This window comes from Scyliorhinus canicula, chromosome 13 (genome assembly GCF_902713615.1).
Source record: "Scyliorhinus canicula chromosome 13, sScyCan1.1, whole genome shotgun sequence".
Lineage (NCBI taxonomy): Eukaryota > Metazoa > Chordata > Chondrichthyes > Carcharhiniformes > Scyliorhinidae > Scyliorhinus > Scyliorhinus canicula.
The window spans coordinates 39,282,623-39,302,036 of NC_052158.1; the positions used below are offsets into that span (position 1 = coordinate 39,282,623).

Consider the following 19,414-nt stretch of genomic DNA (forward strand, 5'->3'; position numbering starts at 1 on the left):
CGATAGTGCGGAATGAGAATGTTCTGCCCATTGAATCTGCACTGACCTTCTGAAACAGCATTCTCCCTGGGCCCACTCCCCCACCATATCCCCGTAACTCCACAAATCTTTGGAAACTTACCTAGAAACATAGAATTCCTACAGAAGGAGGCCATTCAGCCCATCGAGTCTGCACTGACCCTCTGAAAGAGCACCCTACCGAGGACCACTCCTTGCCTTACCCCTGTAACTCCATCTAACCTACACATCCTTGGACACTAACGGGATATTTTGTTTGGCCAATCCACCAAACACGCACATCTCTGGACTGTGGGAGGAATTCAAAGCACCCGGAAGAAACCCACAGACATAGAGAGCAAGTGCAAACTCCACATAGACAGTCACTCAAGGCCAGAATTGAACTATGGTCCCTGGCACTGTGAGGCAGCAGTGCTAACCATTGTGTCACCGTGCTGCCTTTAAGAGAACCCTGGCAATGACTGTGATATTCGACTTCAACTGTTGATTCACCCAAACTATATCTCTTAGGTGTGTGGATATCTTTTCATCACATCTGCAATGTGTATTTTCCAGAGCATGAGAATGACATGATTATGAACTGTTCCTTTTGTTGATAATATATAAACTTGCACTATTTTCTTCAACTAGACTTAGCTTGAGTCTATTTGTATTCCCTCTAGTGTGAGTGCATTTCATAGTGTTGGATTTCAGGGTGAGTGGTAAATTATGAAACCATCTTTCTTTATTTAAACTCGCAAGTAGCTTGCTGCTGCTTAAGCAAATTGTCCACACCTGTTGTTATTAAAGGTTCACTGATTACAGATGGTTGGGAAGGGAACTGAGATTTCAGCAGTTGTCTCACCCTGTCCGTAACAGTGTGTATGACAGAATCTTTACAGTACAGAAGGCCATTTTGACCCATCGAGTCTGAACAGGCTTTCTGAAAGTACATCGTACCTGGTCCCAATCCCCTGCCTTATCCTCATAATCTTGTACAATCTTTATTTTCGGATAGAATTCCAATTTCCTTTTGTATACCTCAATAAAACCTCCACCACCCCCTCAGGAAGTTCATTCCAGACTCCAACCGCCCTCTGGATGTAAACATTTTCCTCACATCACTTCTACTCCTTTTGTCCATTATTGTCAATCCGTGCCCTCTCGTTCTTGATGTTCTCTTGAGTGAGAACATTTTCCACTCATTACCCTGTCCGTACCCCTCAGCATCTTGATTACCTCCATCAGGTTTCCTCTCAGCCTTCATTTCTCCAAATAAAACAGATCTAACCTCTCCAATCAATCCTCACAGCTACAGTTCTTTCTCCCCGGAATCTTTGCAACTGTTCACTGAGCTGCTCTTTAATTGTTTGTTTTACAGACACTAACTCATTGACTGTGATATACACGGCGGTCTCCGGAATCAGAGGTTTTCCACAGGTTTCAAAAGCTGCGATGATCAATGGAGTTCAAGTTAATTATCATGACAGTAACACTCGACGGACTATCCCTAGGCTGCAAACTGTGGCAGACACTATCAATGAGGAATTCTGGGAGCGTCTCACTGATCTCAGCAACAAACAATCCGACATGGCGGGGGAGAGTCTGAATATAATGATGAAGAACACAAACCAGACATCCGGTAAGATCAGTGATGTGGAATCTCTCAGTAACCCTCTGGTTTAATGTCTGTCAGACAGGTACCCAGCCACAGTCACACTGTAGACTGTGACACTGGGGTGTACAGTGTGTGGGACCATGAATCAGAGACACATGAAGGGTTATTCTGTTCATCCTCCCTATTCTGATTGAGACCTTTACAAAGTTGTGTTGACATTGATGAAGATGAGGAGATGGGTTTGTGAATAAACAAGTTGAGAATATGGTGAGATGGTTGAGACCATCCAGGAAAGTGCAGTTTATTGGGTAATTGCTGTCTTCTTGCTGTGTCTCGATGTGTATTGATATATATGGGGGTGAGATTGATCTTCTCCAGGATTACAGAATGGACAATGTGAATCCAGGAGACAGTGTGAAAGGAGAATGGGAATCTCTGTAAGAAATCTCTCCGTGAGATAAGGGATTGGAGATTATGGAGGGCAGAGGCAGTCACTCGTGGATGGGGATTGTGAGGAGAACTATCAACAGATATTAACACGACTGAGCACAAGTGCATGTGAGAGGAGATTGTGATATTCCTGCTCACAAAAAGACTGATTAACCATTTGTACTGAGGAGAGTGGAATTGTGGTTATGCATTCACTGTATCACTGTTATAGTGATTAACCGCAGAATGATACTGGTTTGGGAACACTTTAGAAGCTCTGGATGTGATCTACTGGCCACGTCCTGCCTGAAATGGGACGCGACTAGGCAAGTAGATGCCGGGAGAGATCTATTCCAGGATATACCAGCTCGCCACGCCTCACGTGATCTAATGGGACCTTGTGAGGCTTCGCGAGGAGTGGTGGATGAGGGTTGAGGTGAGGGGTTGGGGTTTGAGGCGGGTCATCACTTAAAGATTTTGTACAACAAAATTAAATATTGTACACAACTCAAAATTCCTATTTGTATTTAAAGTAGTGTATAAACAGCAGTTTCTAAATTGTCACTATACCCGAAGGAGACACAATTCTGATAACATTCTGTGTGGGTGTACCAGAGGCTCGAGAATCCTGGACTCATCAATATAAATGTAAGGAACTAAACATGGAGATTGATGTAAAATAGGATGTTGACTCCCCTCTCATCCTGTTTATTATCCTTAAAAAATCTGGGAAATAAAGCCGTGGGCGAGATTCTCCCATCGGGAGACTGTGCCGATGCCGGAGTGAAAACCGGAGTGTTTCACTCCGGCGTCGGGGGCCGATCCTCGCCTTCTTTTCTCCCACCCCCGGGGGGCTAGGAGTGGCGCTGCGTCATTTACCAAGTCCTGTTGATAATATCGTGAGTGTAAAATGGGCAGATGCCATTTACGGTATATTGTGGCTTTGTGTCAGAAAAGTCAGATTGGTAGGGTTGTATCAACGACAGAGTTGCAATGTTTTGTAACTGCAGTGATTCGTTTGGAGCCACTTTCCCCGCATCAGTTGATGCTATGCCATCAATTACCCTGAGAGAATCAGCGTTGGGACCCCAACTAATTGAGAACGTTTGAGTTGTGGCAGTCACTGCTGTAATGTGTGCAATAATATCAAATGAGAGAGCAGTCCTGAGGGACCAAATGGCCGACTCCTGCTCCTAATACGTAGGGTTGCATGTAATTTGATGGATGAGATGAGCTGGGCTGTATGGCCTTTGCCATCTACAATTAGCTTGCAAACAGAGTCTGGTGTTCTGTTTATTTTGTTGTTAATGGACGTTTACTGAACAGGCTTTGAGGGGCAAAATTACCAGGACAGCAATGCGGAATGAACTACTTGTGAATCAGTAACCTGTTTTACATGGCGCACAATTCTCAAAAGACTTTTCCATTGACTTTAATCTTGTCCTTTAGTCTATTTGACTATTATCGCACTCTATCTTGGTTCTTTTTCAGATTTTTGAGGGATTGAAATATTGTGATTAAGTTGTGTTGCATCATTGATATTGGAAATATATTGGAGTGAGGAGCAACAATCAGTGGAATCTTCAGATTTGTCGATCAGGGAAAACACAGATGCAACTGCATTCAATCTCTGTGCTCTGGCCTCTTAATAATAATAATATTCTTTAATAGTGTTACAAGGAGGCAATGAAGTTACTGTAAAAATCCCCTTGTCGCCACACTCCGGTACTTGTGCGCTGATGGAAAATTCGAAATGTCCAATTCACCTAACAGCACGTCTTTCGGGATTTTTGGGAGGAAACCGGAGCACCCGGAGGAAACTCACGTAGACACAGGGAGAACGTGCACAATACGCACAGACAATGACCCAAGCTGGGAATTGAACCCGGGTCCCTGACGCTGTGAAGCAACAATGCTAAACATTCTGCCATTGTGCCGCACAAATTGTGTCACACAGAGATACCTGAGGGCTCCAACTCTTCTCACTAACAGAGAAGAATGATGTCGTTCAATTATTCCTTGTTGTTTCTCAGGCGGCATTTGATCTTTTTGTCCTGTTGATAAAAGAGAACCCAATTGCACGTCTTGTATGAAATCCGAGGGCGGACTTTTCCATGCAACCTGCCATATGTTTGGTGGTGGCAGAGGAAGCTCGCTATCGGCTAGTAGCTGGATCTTCTGGTCCCGCTGTTGCCAAAAGGGTTTTCCGTTGAATGCACCCCTCACCGCCGGTAAACCCGTGGCGTAGGTTTGCCATCGGTGGATGTAAAGGTCCCGCCGAGGTGAAGGGCAGGAAGATCTCGCCTATTAGTTTAAATATGGTCATGCAGTCAGGCAGGAAACAGTCTTCGACTCCTTGGACAGAATGGAAAAGATCATGTGCAGTTTATCTGGGTTGTAAGAGTTGAATATTTCCGCGGGAATATGAATTTCGTGTCACCGTGTCCTTACGATGCAATGTAAAGAACATGTTAATGAGGGCTGAAGCAGTCAGTGAAATCAGCGTTAGTAAAGTCGGATTGTTCCAAATGACCATAGGCTGCTTTCCCTGTTGAGGGGGGAGAGCTGACTGATGGTGATTTAACCTCCGGGTCACCACATCTCAGATGAGAGGCAAGGTTCAGAAGTCGGGGCCGCCACGTGATACCAAGAAATAGCAGAAGGCACTGTTTGGAGTCATACCTAGCACAAAGGAAGATAGTTGCGTTTGTTGGAGGTTAGTCATCTCCGATCCAGACCATCACTGCAACAGTTCCTTGTGATAGTGTTCTAGGTCCAACCATCGGCAGCAGCTTCATCAGTGATCTTCCTTCCATTGTAAGATAAGGAGTGGGGATGTTGGCTGAAGACTGCACAGTATTCAGCACCATTCAGGACTCCTCAAATGCTGAAACAGCCATGTCCAAATGTAGCAAAACCTGGATAGCATCTAGTCTTGGGCTCACAACTGGCCAGTTACATTTACACACAAGTGCCAGGCAACAAACGTCTCCTACAAGTGAGAATCCAACTATCTCCTATTTGACATTCAACGGCATTACCATTACTGACTCCCCAGTAATAACATCCTGAGGATTACCATTGATCAGAAACTGAGCTGGATTAGCCATATATATGTTGTGGTTAAAAGAGCAGCAAGTAACTCAACTCCTGACTCTCCAAAGCCTGTCCACCATCAACAAGGCACAACTTAGCAATGTGATGGAAGATATTGTTATGATAGGGAGATGTTAGGAAATTAGATTGACGATGTAGTGGGAAATTTAGGGGTTAACTGAGGATAAAACTGTGAACACTGAATCCAAGGTATATGCCCACACCTGGCCTGAGTTACATTGTGCCATTCAGACTTAAACTTGCTAATGGGAGTAAATAGGATACCCCTGTTCAGTCGGGGTGATTCACTTGAGGACGATTGCCCTCCGGGACACTCTGATCTGACCAGCTATTAGCCCATTACAGAGCCTGATTGCCTCTTTTGTCTGTAAATTGCAGATTCATAACATGGTCCTGTTTATTTGTTGAAACGGGACCAGGCAATCAAAAGTCCAGATAGCAATGTTGAGTTCAAGTCTGGACACGCCAGGACAGAACCATTGTTTGAGAGGCTGGTCAGAGCTGAGCAAGAGAAAAGAATCCTTTTTGAACAGATGGAGGCAGAAGGGTTTGGAAAGCCACGAGAGAGGTCATGGAACGCTGCCAGAGAGACAGGCTTTCTGAAAGGGGTCTGAAGAAGCTACACAAGCAACAGGAATATATTCTGTGCATGCAAGTATCATTGTTGCCTGCCTGTCTAAGTGGAGTTGAGCGCTGTAAGTTCATTTTAAGTGCTGTTCAATGCAATATTGAGTGTTGCTGTGAAAAGATACAAGTTCTTTCCAGGTTTGAAGGTTAAAAGTTTAAATATTGTTTCTTTTGTTTGAATAAAGTTTTGTTTGTAAAAATAACCGAGCTCCATTTCTTATGCAATCACTCCTGGAGCGAATCGATCTTTCCGCACAGTAAAACTAATCAAAAAAACATTGAGGTTCTGCTCTAGTATCTTAGCCACTGTTGGGATCTGACCAGGCCTTGGTAACAATATCCATTGGGAGAGGATGGGAAAATGAAGTTCAGTCATCATCATATTGAATGGTGCAGTATGTTTGAGGATGTGTGTCGCCCACCTGCTGCATCATCTTCGATTCTTCACTCTGATTTCTACCCCTTATCCAGTTTAGTTTACATCCTGCTGCTTCCTATCTTATTCCATGGCTTCCAGTTTTGCCAACAAGCAATGTCTGTTCTTCACTTTAATGATCAGTTCACTGAACATTGATCATCATTCACTCTCTGACAGGAATCCACATTTATCAATGGATAACGATTGTCGAGGTCACTGAAGACGGCTCTATTCGGAGATCGATGCGAGTTGGATTTGATGGGAAGGATTATATTAGTTTGGAGCCAGACAGAATGAGATGGGTCGCATCCAATCACATCGCAGTGAAGACCAAAGAGAAATGGGATTCGGATCAATCCTGGAACAAATATTGGGAGTGGAGTATGGAAGTAGTCGGTGTCCAGAATTTAAACAAATATTTAGAAGCTGGAAAGGAGTATTTTGGACAGAAAGGTATTGAATTCAGTTTTGATCCATGTTCTGATCTATCTTCACTGATCTATCAAACCGTTCTCCCATTCCATTCAGTGTCTGTCTATTGTTTGTGTTTTCACCCTTTCCCATTACAGTTCAGCCTGAAGTCTTCATCTCCAGAAGTGAGGCCAATAGTCAGTACAAGCCGCTCACTCTCTCCTGCCTGGTTACTGGGTTTTATCCTGTAGACATCGAGGTGACCTGGCTAAGGAATGGAGAGGTAATGTCTGAGACACAATCCTCGGGGCTTCGACCGAACCACGATGGGAGCCATCAGATCCAGAAAGAGATTGAAATAAATGCTGGGGATGAGGATCAATACTCCTGTCAAATTGAACACAGCAGCCTGGCAGAGCCCAAGCTCCATCAGTGGGGTAAGGAACTGGACTGGGTATATATGTGTGTGTGTAACAGGATGAGGCCATTCTGCCCTTTGACTCTGTTCCTCCATTCATTCACATCCTGACTGATCTGTCCCTCAGCTCCATTTATCCACTATTGCTCCATATCTGTCGCTGTTCTGATCCAATAAAACTCTCTCTATCTCAGTCTGGAACATGTCCATTAACCCCCAGCTCCCACAGCCTTTTGGTGGAGAGAGCTCCAGATTTCCATTGCCCTTTTTGTGAGCAATTGCTTCCTGATATCACTCCTCAATGTCCTCAGTCTAATGTGAAAATGATGCTCTCTTATTCCAGATTCCACCACCAGAGAAAATAGTTTCTCAGTATCGACCCTATCGAATCCCTTTATCATTTTAAACATCTGGATCAGATCCTCCTTCACCCTGTTAAACACAGGGAAATACATGGTCAGCTTTATATAACCTGCCCTCAGAACTGAGAGAATCCAGCTCAATGAAAAGGCTTCACAAATGCCCAGAGATTAAGTTCCTGACCCTTTGGCCGAGATCTACCGGCTGCATTGCGTCTGAAATGCAGTGTGACGCAACCGGTAGATGCCGCGGGATATCATCCACGGGATCTACCCTCCACGCCTCAGGAGATCTAAAGCGATCTCGCGGAATGTCACGACCTGAATCCTGCCCATTGTGGGCGGGATCACTTTCTAGCAAATCTACCTAATTAGCATGCGAGAGCAAGTCTCACTTTAATATGCGTTCCCGAAATCTAATCCCGTCACCTGGAGACCTCGGGCGAGTGTTCTTCAATGCTGCTCAATGCTCCGAGCACCAGGCAACACCGGCTAATTGTGCTCTACAGGACTCTGACCCCATTGGGTAGATCGCACAAGAATTAGCAGATCTCAGGGAGACGGAATGGCCTTTGTGAAGGGGAGCTCTTGTCTGACTCATCTCACTGGAGGATAAGGGAGTGTCTATGGGTCTGATCCAGGTGGAATTCCAGAAGGTCAGGAATCTTGGTACAAAGAGAAAATCCTGATCCTTTTCCAATGTTTCAGAAATACGGGAAAACAGTGTGCGACACCATCAACTTGTCATTATAATGGTACCACTGATCCTGGCACTGGCTGTTATATTCGGGATAATTGGAATAATCAGAAGGTGCATACATCGAAGAGGTAAGAATCCGAGTGATTGGAATGTAGAACTGAGGGGACAGAGTGAGTGTGGGGGAATCCCCAGTACTGGGAGTACAGGACACTGAGAGGGGAGAGAGGGGGGAATGTAGAACTGAGGGGACAGACTGAGTGTGGGGAATCCCCAGTACTGGGAGTACAGGACACTGAGAGGGGAGAGAGAGGGGAATGTAGAACTGAGGGGACAGACTGAGTGTGGGGAATCCCCAGTACTGGGAGTACAGGACACTGAGAGGGGAGAGAGGGGGGAATGTAGAACTGAGGGGACAGAGTGAGTGAGGGGGAATACCCAGTACTGGGAGTACAGGACACAGAGAGGGAGAGAGAGAGGGAATGTAGAACTGAGGGGACAGAGTGAGTGTGGGGGAATCCCCAGTACTGGGAGTACAGGACACTGAGAGGGGAGAGAGAGGGGAATGTGGAACTGAGGGGACAGAGTGAGTGTGGGGGAATCCCCAGTACTGGGAGTACAGGACACTGAGAGGGGAGAGAGAGAGAGGGGAATGTAGAACTGAGGGGACAGAGCGAGTGTGGGGGAATCCCCAGTACTGGGAGTACAGGACACTGAGAGGGGAGAGAGAGAGAGAGAGAGGGGAATGTAGAACCCAGGGGACAGAGTGAGTGTGGGAGAATCCCCAGTACTGGGAGTACAGGACACTGAGAGGGGAGAGTGAGGGGAATGTAGAACTGAGGGGACAGGGTGAGTGTGAGGGAATCCAGTACTGGGAGTACAGGATACTGAGAGGGGAGAGAGAGGGGAATGTAGAACTGAGGGGACAGAGTGAGTGTGGGGGGAATCCCCAGTACTGGGAGTACAGGACACTGAGAGGGGAGAGTGAGGGGAATGTAGAACTGAGGGGACAGAGTGAGTGTGGGGGAATCCCCAGTACTGGGAGTACAGGACACTGAGAGGGGAGAGAGAGAGAGAGGGAATGTAGCACTGAGGGGACAGAGTGAGTGTGGGGGGAATCCCCAGTACTGGGAGTACAGGGCACTGAGAGGGGAGAGAGAGAGGAGGGGAATGTAGAACTGAGGGGACAGAGTGAGTGTCGGGGAATCCCCAGTACTGGGAGTACAGGACACTGAGAGGGGAGAGAGAGAGGGGAATGTAGAACTGAGGGGACAGAGCGAGTGTGGGGGAATCCCCAGTACTGGGAGTACAGGACACTGAGAGGGGAGAGAGAGGGGAATGTAGAACTGAGGGGACAGAGTGAGTGTGGGGGAATCCCCAGTACTGGGAGTACAGGACACTGAGAGGGGAGAGAGAGGGGAATGTAGAACTGAGGGGACAGAGTGAGTGTGGGGGAGGGGGAATCCCCAGTACTGGGAGGACAGGACACTGAGAGGGGAGAGAGAGAGGGGAATGTAGAACTGAGGGGACAGAGTGAGTGTGGGGGGATCCCCAGTACTGGGAGTACAGGACACTGAGAGGGGAGAGAGAGGGGAATGTGGAACTGAGGGGACAGAGTGAGTGTGGGGGAGGGGGAATCCCCAGTACTGGGAGGACAGGACACTGAGAGGGGAGAGAGAGAGGGGAATGTAGAACTGAGGGGACAGAGTGAGTGTGGGGGGATCCCCAGTACTGGGAGTACAGGACACTGAGAGGGGAGAGAGAGGGGAATGTAGAACTGAGGGGACAGAGTGAGTGTGGGGGAATCCCCAGTACTGGGAGTACAGGACACTGAGAGGGGAGAGAGAGGGGAATGTAGAACTGAGGGGACAGAGTGAGTGTGGGGGAATCCCCAGTACTGGGAGTACAGGACACTGAGAGGAGAGAGTTAAGGTTAAACAGGGGGCACACTCACCCTCCGATCCCTCACCTTCCGAACCCTCACCCTCCGAACCCTCACCCTCCGAACCCTCACCCTCCGATCCCTCACCCTCCGATCCCTCACCCTCCGATCCCTCACCTTCCAATCCTGGAGTCAGTGACTCGGGCACATTAGAAATAGCAGCAGGTAGAGGCCAACGATTCACAAATCTCGGAGAGAAGCCATTTCCCATCATCACAATCCTCCTCTCCCTCAGCCTTCACTCATTCTGCCTCCTCACAGCCTCCACTCATTCTGCCTCCTCTCCCTCAGCCTCCACTCATTCCACCTCCTCTCCCTCAGCCTCCACTCATTCCGCCTCCTCTCCCTCAGCCTCCACTCACTCTGCCTCCTCTCCCTCAGCCCTCACTCATTCTGCCTCCTCTCAGCCTCCACTCATTCCGCCTCCTCTCCCTCAGCCTCCACTCATTCCGCCTCCACTCATTCCGCCTTCTCTCCTTCAGCCTCCACTCATTCTGCCTCCTCTCCCTCAGCCCTCACTCATTCTGCCTCCTCTCAGCCTCCACTCATTCCGCCTCCTCTCCCTCAGCCTCCACTCATTCCACCTCCTCTCCCTCAGCCTCCACTCATTCCGCCTCCACTCATTCCACCTCCTCTCCCTCAGCCTCCACTCATTCCGCCTCCACTCACTCTGCCTCCTCTCCCTCAGCCTCCACTCATTCCGCCTCCTCTCCCTCAGCCTCCACTCATTCTGCCTCCTCTCCCTCAGCCTCCACTCATTCCGCCTCCTCTCCCTCAGCCTTCACTCATTCTGCCTCCTCTCCCTCAGCCTCCACTCATTCCGCCTCCTCTCCTTCAGCCTCCACTCATTCCGCCTCCTCTCCCTCAGCCTTCACTCATTCTGCCTCCTCTCCCTCAGCCTCCACTCATTCCACCTCCTCTCCCTCAGCCTCCACTCACTCCGCCTCCTCTCACTCAGCTTCCACACCCTCCTCCATCACTCTCGCTCCCTGTGTCTCCACTCCCTCAGACTCCATTCCATCAGTTTCCATCCCTTCACCCTCCACTCCCTCCTCCTCCACTGCTTTATTCTTCCTCATCACCCTCCACTCCCTCCTCCTCCACTCCTGCCTTCTCTTTTCCTCAGCCTCCACTCCCTCAACTTTTTCCTTTGATATCCCTGAATTCCTCCCTCCCCTCCCCTCCACTTCCACACTCTCACCCTCCATTCCCTCACCGATTCACTCACCGTCCATTCTGACACTGTCAACTGCATCATGCACCAGTCCCTCACCCTCAACTCCCCTTCCACTCCTTCACTCCCCACTCACTCAACCCCCCCCTACTCCCTCAACTTCCACTCTCTCGCCCCCCCACTCCCTCGTCCTCCAAAGTCTCATAGTTACCATGTGTGAGCCAGTTTAGTTAATGTTGGCAGCTGAGTGAATCGTGGATTTAGTGAGAGATAAAGAAAATCTCACACACTTGGGGCGGGATTCTCTCAGCCCTGGGCCGGGCCGGAGAATCCCCACGACCGGGCCACGCTGGCCCGACGCCGGCACGTGATTGTCTGCAGAGCGGAGAATCGGCACCGTTGGTACCAGGGTGGTTGCCGTGGCGCTGGTCGGGGGCCGTTCTACGTCGCCGGCCCGCCGATTCTCGGGCCGGGATGGGCCGTGCGGCAGTCATAAAAACGCAGAGTCCTGCCGGCGCCTTTCCAATGTGCTCTCAGCCGGCGGGAAATCAGCTTTGAAGGGTCAAGTTGCGGCCTGTGGAGTGGGGACATTCAGTCCGGCCCTTGGGGGGGTCCTCTGATATGGCCTGGCCCGCGATCGGGGCCCACCGATCGGTGTGCCGTCCTCTCTGTCTCGTGGCCCCCTTTCTTCCACGCCGGCTCCTGTACTCCTGCCCCATGTTTTTATTTTTATTTTTTTTAAATAAATTTAGAGTACCCAATTATTTTTTCCAATTAAGGGGCAATTTAGTGTGGCCAATCAACCTACTCTGCACATTTTTGGGTTGTGGGGGCGAAACCCACGCAGACACGGGGAGAACGTGCAAACTCCACACGGACAGTGACCCAGAGCCGGGATAGAACCTGGGACCTCAGCGCCGTGAGGCGGTTGTGCTACCCACGAGGCCACCGTGCTGCCCTCTCCTGCCCCATGTTGCGTCAGGGCCAGCGCAGACAAGGAAATCTCACCGGTGGAACTGTGCATGTGCGCAACCCCCGGCGCCCATTCCACGGCCTAATCAGCAGCTGGCGTGGCGTTGGTCACTTCAGTGCCATGCTGGCCCCCTGTAGGGGCCAGAATTGCTGATCTTGAGGCTGTGTTGATGCGTCAAGAAATGCAACGGCGTTTTCGACGGCGTCAACACTTAGCCTCAGGATCAGAGAATTCCGCCCTCGGTTTTTATATATTATTCTATTTCTCACATTCAGTTATTATTTTCTCAGCTCCTGATGCCCCTGTTCTGGAACCTTCAAGATTCAGTGAGTAAAATTTTAATTTCTCTCCCGTTGATATCACTCCCCTCCTGACCCTGTCTCACTCTCCCAGACACTGTTAAACCTGTCAGACTAATTTCACTCCCTCCTGACCCTGTCTCACTCTCCCAGACACTGTTAAACCTGTCAGACTAATCTCACTCCCTCCTGACCCTGTCTCACCCTCCCAGACACTGTTAAACCTGTCAGACTAATTTCACTCCCTCCTGACCCTGTCTCACTCTCCCAGGCACTGTTAAACCTGTCAGACTAATTTCACTCCCTCCTGACCCTGTCTCACTCTCCCAGACACTGTTAAAACCTGTCAGACTAATTTCACTCCCCTCCTAACCCTGTCTCACTCTCCCAGACACTGTTAAACCTGTCAGACTAATTTCACTCCCTCCTGACCCTGTCTCACCCTCCCAGACACTGTTAAACCTGTCAGACTAATTTCACTCACTCCTGACCCTGTCTCACTCTCCCAGACACTGTTAAACCTGTCAGAATAATTTCACTCCCTCCTGACCCTGTCTCACCCTCCCAGATGTAGAAGTGGATTTCATTTGGAACTTCGCTGATAGGGTTAATATAACAGTTCTGAAAAGCTCTGTGAAAGAGATGTCAACAGGTCAAGGGATGAAATAAAGGGAGTGTGTTCTGACCCGCATCTGTGAAAGAGATGTCAACAGGTCAAGGGATGAAATAAAGGGAGTGTGTTCTGACCCGCATCTGTGAAAGCAGAGAGGTCAAAAAGTCAAAGAATGGAATGAATGGGAAACGTTACTTTATTGCAGAGATAACGTAATTAAGCTCGTTTGACCAGTTGGAACAAATAAACATTGAAATGTAAAAGGAAGGGCCTTGGAATGAGATAAGCCAGATGGCCATGGGATACAAAAACCTTTGTATTAATATTAATAGTGACTTGTGCTAATGATTATGTCAAAAATAACCTCCCGACCTCGAAGAATAATTCCATATATGTACATGTTCTGGATCCTTGCCAAATCATAGGTGTATCTAGGAATTTAAGGGGACCACCCCTAAGCTGTAAAATGTATAAAAATACCGTCCTTATTCTGGGATTTTGGCACTTCTCGAAGGTGGTTACCCGACTGCTTAGAGATTTGTCCCGGCCGTAAATAAACGAATATTCGTTACTGACGTGTTCGAGTGTTTTACTTCTGGACTGACGATCAGATACGTGAAAGCGCAATTCACATTTGGTGGCCCGTACGGGGATCTCCAGAGGGGTCTGCGCAACTAACCGGCGTAATTGACTGAGCTCGTTCAAAGTAGAGGACAAATTTGGCCCCCAACGTGAGTAAAAATTTCTTTTCCACCTTGGTATTCGCCTACTACTAGTTTGATTGTTGCTCAGCCTTGCCGTTGGTTTGTCGAGAAGCCTCTGCGAGATCCAGGTCAGTCCAGCGAACCCGTTTTAAAGAGGGTAAGTGAGTGAACCCTGTGGTTATCGTCTCTAGGGGCAGCCTGGGACTGCCGCCGTGATTCCAGGCAGCGTTCGCTGGAGTTACGGGCGGGGTTGCCAGGATTGCTAGGGGCAGCCTGAGGAGCCGCCGTGATTCCAGGCAGCGTTCGCTGGAGTTACGGGCGGGGTTCTCAGGATTGCTAGGGGACGGTTAACGGGCTGTGGGCTCCGGACGGGACTGCCGCCGTGATTCCAGGCAGCGTTCTCTGGAAGTTACGGGCGGGGTTCTCGGAGCTTATCCCCCGGTATAACCCATACTTTCACCGAAGAATTTTACCTACTTACCCCTTAATGGCATTTGTGTTCGGGGTCCTGCGTTATTAAGGAAGTGAAGTAAGCTAATAACCACTTAAAATCTGGTCTTCTTGAGTTGTATTAGCTGTTTAAACTCGGCAGCTTTCCTTGTCTTTCCCATGACCGAGCTGTCTCTCTCTCTCTCTCTCTCTCTCTCTCTCTCTCTCCTGTTGCTGTTGCAGAGTGCTGCTGCTTCTGCTCCCTGGGTTTATATTCTCTTTCGAAGAGTTATTAAGTTTTAACGACTGTATTGTATATGGGCTTGTTTCACTCTGATAGTTTAAAAGTATCTTTGATGTAAACATCTTACTACAACTAATTATTCATTTCAGGCATATCGTCTCCTCACAGATTTGATTTAAAAAATTGCTTTCGTTTTAATAGTTAACTTTTATTTCTGTGATTACAAATCGTTTAATTTTCCAATTGTCTACCGAATTAGATTTCCACCATGGGTAATACGGTAGACACTTGTAATGACTCGGGCAGTGCGCTCCAAACTCTGTGTGAACAATACCCTGAACATTCTAAGCAACTCCGACAATTGTCGGGGGCCCTCCATAAGAGCCTAGGCGAAGATAAATGGCCTCTGGGGGGACCTAAAGATTTGGGTCCTGTCCTGGAGGCCCAACAAGTAATCTGGAAAACCAATCGCGGTTCCACCGCAAAGAAATTAATTGCCTTGTGGAGGGAATACTGTCAGTCAGTGAAAGATGCCTCTATACTGGCTAGCTGGCAGGCAAATGCCTCAAAATTGGGTATTGGCCTCACCAAAGGGGGAATTGTTAAAACAGTAGAGGTCTTAAAGAGGGAATGTAAAGAATATAAAGAACGTAAGAATGCTATTCCTCCCCCGGCGCCGGTCAGCAATGCGAAGCAAGGTTGGGAGGAAGGGGACGATGGGGATGAGGAACATCTGTTCAATTGCGGGGGACGTCAGAAGCCTCCCCAGTCTCCACCTAACGCGCCCATTCAGAATCCACCACCTTATGCACCACCGCCCCAACCAGCATATCAACCCCCGGCCATGAGTACAAGGTCGAGAACAAGGGGAAAAGGGAGACCATTCATGCAATTAGTCCAGTTAAAGGAGCAATTGGGAAAACAATTAGATAGTCTTTTCCAAGACCAGGATGAGGACGAGGAGGTACCTCCTCCTCCTCCTCCTCCTCCACCAGCCCTCGACCATCCCTCACCCCCACCACGACAGATGCCAATGCGCCAGGTGCCAAATCCTGCCTATGACCCTAATGCAAACGCGGGCAACCCTAATGCTGAACGTACCATGAATATTTATTTTCCGTGGAAACCCAATGCGATCATGTCCCTACTGGCTGGAATACCAGATAGGAAAGTGTCCCCTAGTGCCTTTGTTGACCAACTCCAATGCACAATTCGTGTATATGAGGCCGAAGCACGAGACTTATGGGCCTTGGTCCAGCGGGTCTTGCGCCCAGAGGAACACGTTCGCTTCTGCAATGTCTTACAACAGCAGAATCCTACTATTACCCTCCCTGTGTCTTTAGCGTCCCTTAACGTGCTCCACCAGGCGGACCAGCTACGCCAAGATGCTATTTTTGCTGCCTTAGACACTACTCTTCAAAAGCCTGTAGATATTACTAGAATACTTGAGACCAAACCCCGCAAGGATGAGGAAGCCGACTCCTTTTTAGAGCGTTTTAATGAGGCCTACCGTAATCAAGCCGGAGACGCTAATTACCGTGCTGGCAACAACAGCCCACAGTATTGTGCCATGCTCTTGAGCTGCCTGCCCATCTCCTTATCAGATGCAATTAAGACTAACAATATGGATTGGTCCGATAATAGTCCCACCCAAATGGCACGAGCTGTGAGGTACTACTGGAAAAACAGCTCACCTGAGGGTCCGTCTAAAGTAACCCCTAAAATTAAGACTGAGTATGTCCTTAGAAAAGACGCCCAGGAGGTACCAACACCCTCCCGGGAGCCTGATAACACGGGCTGCCAGGTGGAACCTCAGTGCCGCGCCCCTGCTTGGGTGACCCCACAGGGTGGAGGATATACCCCCCATCCAAACGGGCCCCAAGCACCGCTCTATGGGCCTCCGTATGCCCCCCCGGGGAGCAGCGGCGGCCTACGCGCTACCCCCCTTTTATCCCTATGCCACACCCTACCAGTACCCCCCCCCCTTCCCCCATCTCCCTATTATTCACCAGCGCCGACCCAGGTAGCACCTACCCCCGCACAACCACCACAACAGGCAAGGCTCTGTTATAGTTGTGGTCAGCCAGGGCATTATGCTCGTAACTGTCCCACGCACCCTAACCACGGCGGAGGGGGTCGTAGAGGGGGAGGACGGGGCAGGGGAGCGCCCGCAGTGGCTGCTCCAGTCACTACTCCGTTCACTCAGAATAACCCCTTCCAACAAAACTGACAGTCGATGTTGCCTTCTCGTTTAACCTCCCCTGATTCTGAACCTGTCCTTTCTTTAACCATTTACGGTCACTCTTACCCGTTTCTCATAGACACGGGCGCTACCATGTCTTCTGTACAGGCTCACCTCAACCTTCCCCTCTCATCAGAGACCCAGCAACTATCTGGTTTCCAGGGACATGTAGCTAGTTACCCCATTTCTTTCCCTGTGCCCGTTTCCTACCAGGGCTACACCCTCCAGCACCGATTTATTGTTACAACCGGACTAGATTGTAATCTACTGGCCCGAGACCTTCTCTGTGCCTTTGGAATACATCTTGAATGTGGGGATAACGGGATCACTGCCCATTCACCCAGCATACCACGCCAGTTGCTCACCCATGTGCACCCGCAATGGTGGGCACTTCATTTGATGCCTGAGCGGTTGTTCCATGTCACGCTGGCTTACGACTCGACCGGCGCCGATGAAGGCCTGGTCGATTCTTACAGCCCTCATCTTGAACAAGAATTCTCAGTCACCCTTTTTGCTTCTGTGAGCGGGCCCCAAGGGACTGCGGATGCGGCGCAAGTGCCTACCTGGCTATGGCGCCAAGACGGGTACACCGCCCCGCATGTCACTCGCCATGTCCACTACCCCCACCATGCCAAGGATCTAGGGCCAATGGTCCGACAGGCGTTGGACCAGTCTGACCCCTCTCTTCTGGAACCCCAACTCCTCCCTGGCGGTCTCACCATTACATACATGTCACAACCAGCTACATCCCAGTCCATTCTTTTACACCATCGCGCCCGGACCGATGCGACTGTTTCTCCCCACGTATGGGCTGCGGATAAGTTTGATGTTGGTCTCGTCCCTACCCAGCCTATCACTATTCCTCTCCTCCCCGATGTTCAGCTCCCTTCGATCCGCCAATATCCCATTAAGGCACAAGCTCGCCACTCCATCGATGCACTCATAGCTAAACTTCTCGACCAGGGCATCCTAGTTCCTTGTCAGTCTCCGTGCAATACCCCCATCCTAGCGGTGCCCAAACCTGGGAAACCAGATCAGTACCGCCTCGTACAGGACTTACGTGCTATCAATTCTATTGTTCAACCTCTCCACGCCCTTGTTCCTAACCCTGCTCATATTCTCGCCCAGGTCCCTGCAGATGCACTATTTTTTTCCCTTGTAGACCTCCAGCATGCCTTTTTCGCTCTGCCACTCGATCCATCATGCCAGTATCTCTTTGCATTCACTTATAATGGCCAACAATATACTTGGACACGGTTGCCTCAAGGTTTTATTCACTCTCCCACTCTTTTCTCCCGCTGTCTCCAACGCCAACTACAATCCCTCTCCTTCTCCCAGGGCTCCACTCTTGTTCAGTACGTCGACGATCTCTTGATCGCTAACCCGACTGAGGAGGGATGTCGGGCCGATACTCAACTTTTACTCAATTTTCTGGCTTCCCTTGGTTACATTGTCTCTCCCTTGAAGGTTACGATTGCTCAGCCTACTGTTAAGTTCCTAGGTGTTAGGATATCTGCCACCTCTCGTTCCTTAGATCCAGACCGGATCCGCCCTATCTGCGATTTCCCACCCCCAACGACGGCCAAGCAGCTCCGTCAGTGGCTAGGCATGGTCAATTATTGCCGTCAGTGGATCCCGAATATTACTCTGGATTCCCGCCTCCTTACCCCCTACACCAATGAACCCGGTACTTTTTCCTTGTCCCCGGAAGCCGCACTGGCCTTTAACCGCCTCAAGGAGGCACTCCTCCAGGCCCCTGCCCTTGGTCGGCCCTTATATGATTGCCCTTTTCAGCTCTATTGCACAGTCCTTGCCGACTGCGCCACAGCTGTCCTGACCCAACGCCACGGCGACCGCTGTCGCCCGGTTGCATACTACTCCTCTAAACTCGATCCGGTAGCCCTTGGCTATCCTATCTGTGCCCAAATTCTTGCAGCTATCTACAACAGCCTGCAATCGGCTGCTAATATTACCCTCCAACAAGATATCACTGTCTATAGTTCCCATTCTGTTACGGCCCTTTTGGGACAGCTACAGACTCAGCATCTCACGATGGCTCGTCAGAATAGATATGAGATTGCTCTCCTTAATAACCCAAAGGTCCAGTTTGCCCACTGCACCACTATCAACCCTGCTAACTTTTTGACGCATCCTCCCACAGACATGCTCGACCCAACTCATGACTGTCTGCAACTGTTGCAGGAAGTCTCCTCGGTTCGAGACGACCTCTCCGATATACCCCTCCCAAGTGCAGATTGTTCCTTTTTCACCGATGGAAGTTCTTCCGTCGGCGTAAGGGGGGATAGACAATCTGGCTATGCAATCATCGATCAAGACGGTGACGTAGTAGAAGCAGCAGCATTTGAAGTTCCCTTTTCTGCCCAACAGGCAGAATTGTTTGCGTTAATACGAGCATGCATATTGGCACAGGGGAGGAAGGTTAATATTTATACAGATTCCCGATACGCCTTCGGGGTAGTACATGATTTCGGGCAATTATGGAAAAACAGAGGATTTCTAACCTCCGCTGGTACACCCATCTCACACCAGCAGTTAGTAACCCAGTTATTGCAGGCCCTTATGCTCCCAGACAAGATAGCGGTGATAAAATGCGCAGCGCATACAAAAGGCACAGGACTGGTGGAAACGGGCAACAGGAGAGCGGACGAGAAGGCAAAAGAAATTTCTAAATCTGGCAAACTA

The 19,414-nt window shown here is 49.4% G+C and overlaps 1 protein-coding gene across 2 annotated transcripts in view; it reads left to right on the plus strand.

Moving 5' to 3' along the window:
• Positions 1–19,414, plus strand: part of LOC119976112 (class I histocompatibility antigen, F10 alpha chain-like) — a 138,204-nt gene that overhangs the window by 12,598 nt on the left and 106,192 nt on the right. The window contains exons 2-6 of one of the 2 annotated variants that reach the window (XM_038816284.1): positions 1,379–1,639; positions 6,384–6,659; positions 6,776–7,054; positions 8,103–8,222; positions 12,471–12,506. In XM_038816284.1, the coding sequence (XP_038672212.1) occupies positions 1,379–1,639; positions 6,384–6,659; positions 6,776–7,054; positions 8,103–8,222; positions 12,471–12,506 (972 nt within the window). The remainder of the gene's footprint in view (positions 1–1,378; positions 1,640–6,383; positions 6,660–6,775; positions 7,055–8,102; positions 8,223–12,470; positions 12,507–19,414) is intronic. The other variant, XM_038816283.1, reaches the window with a different exon arrangement.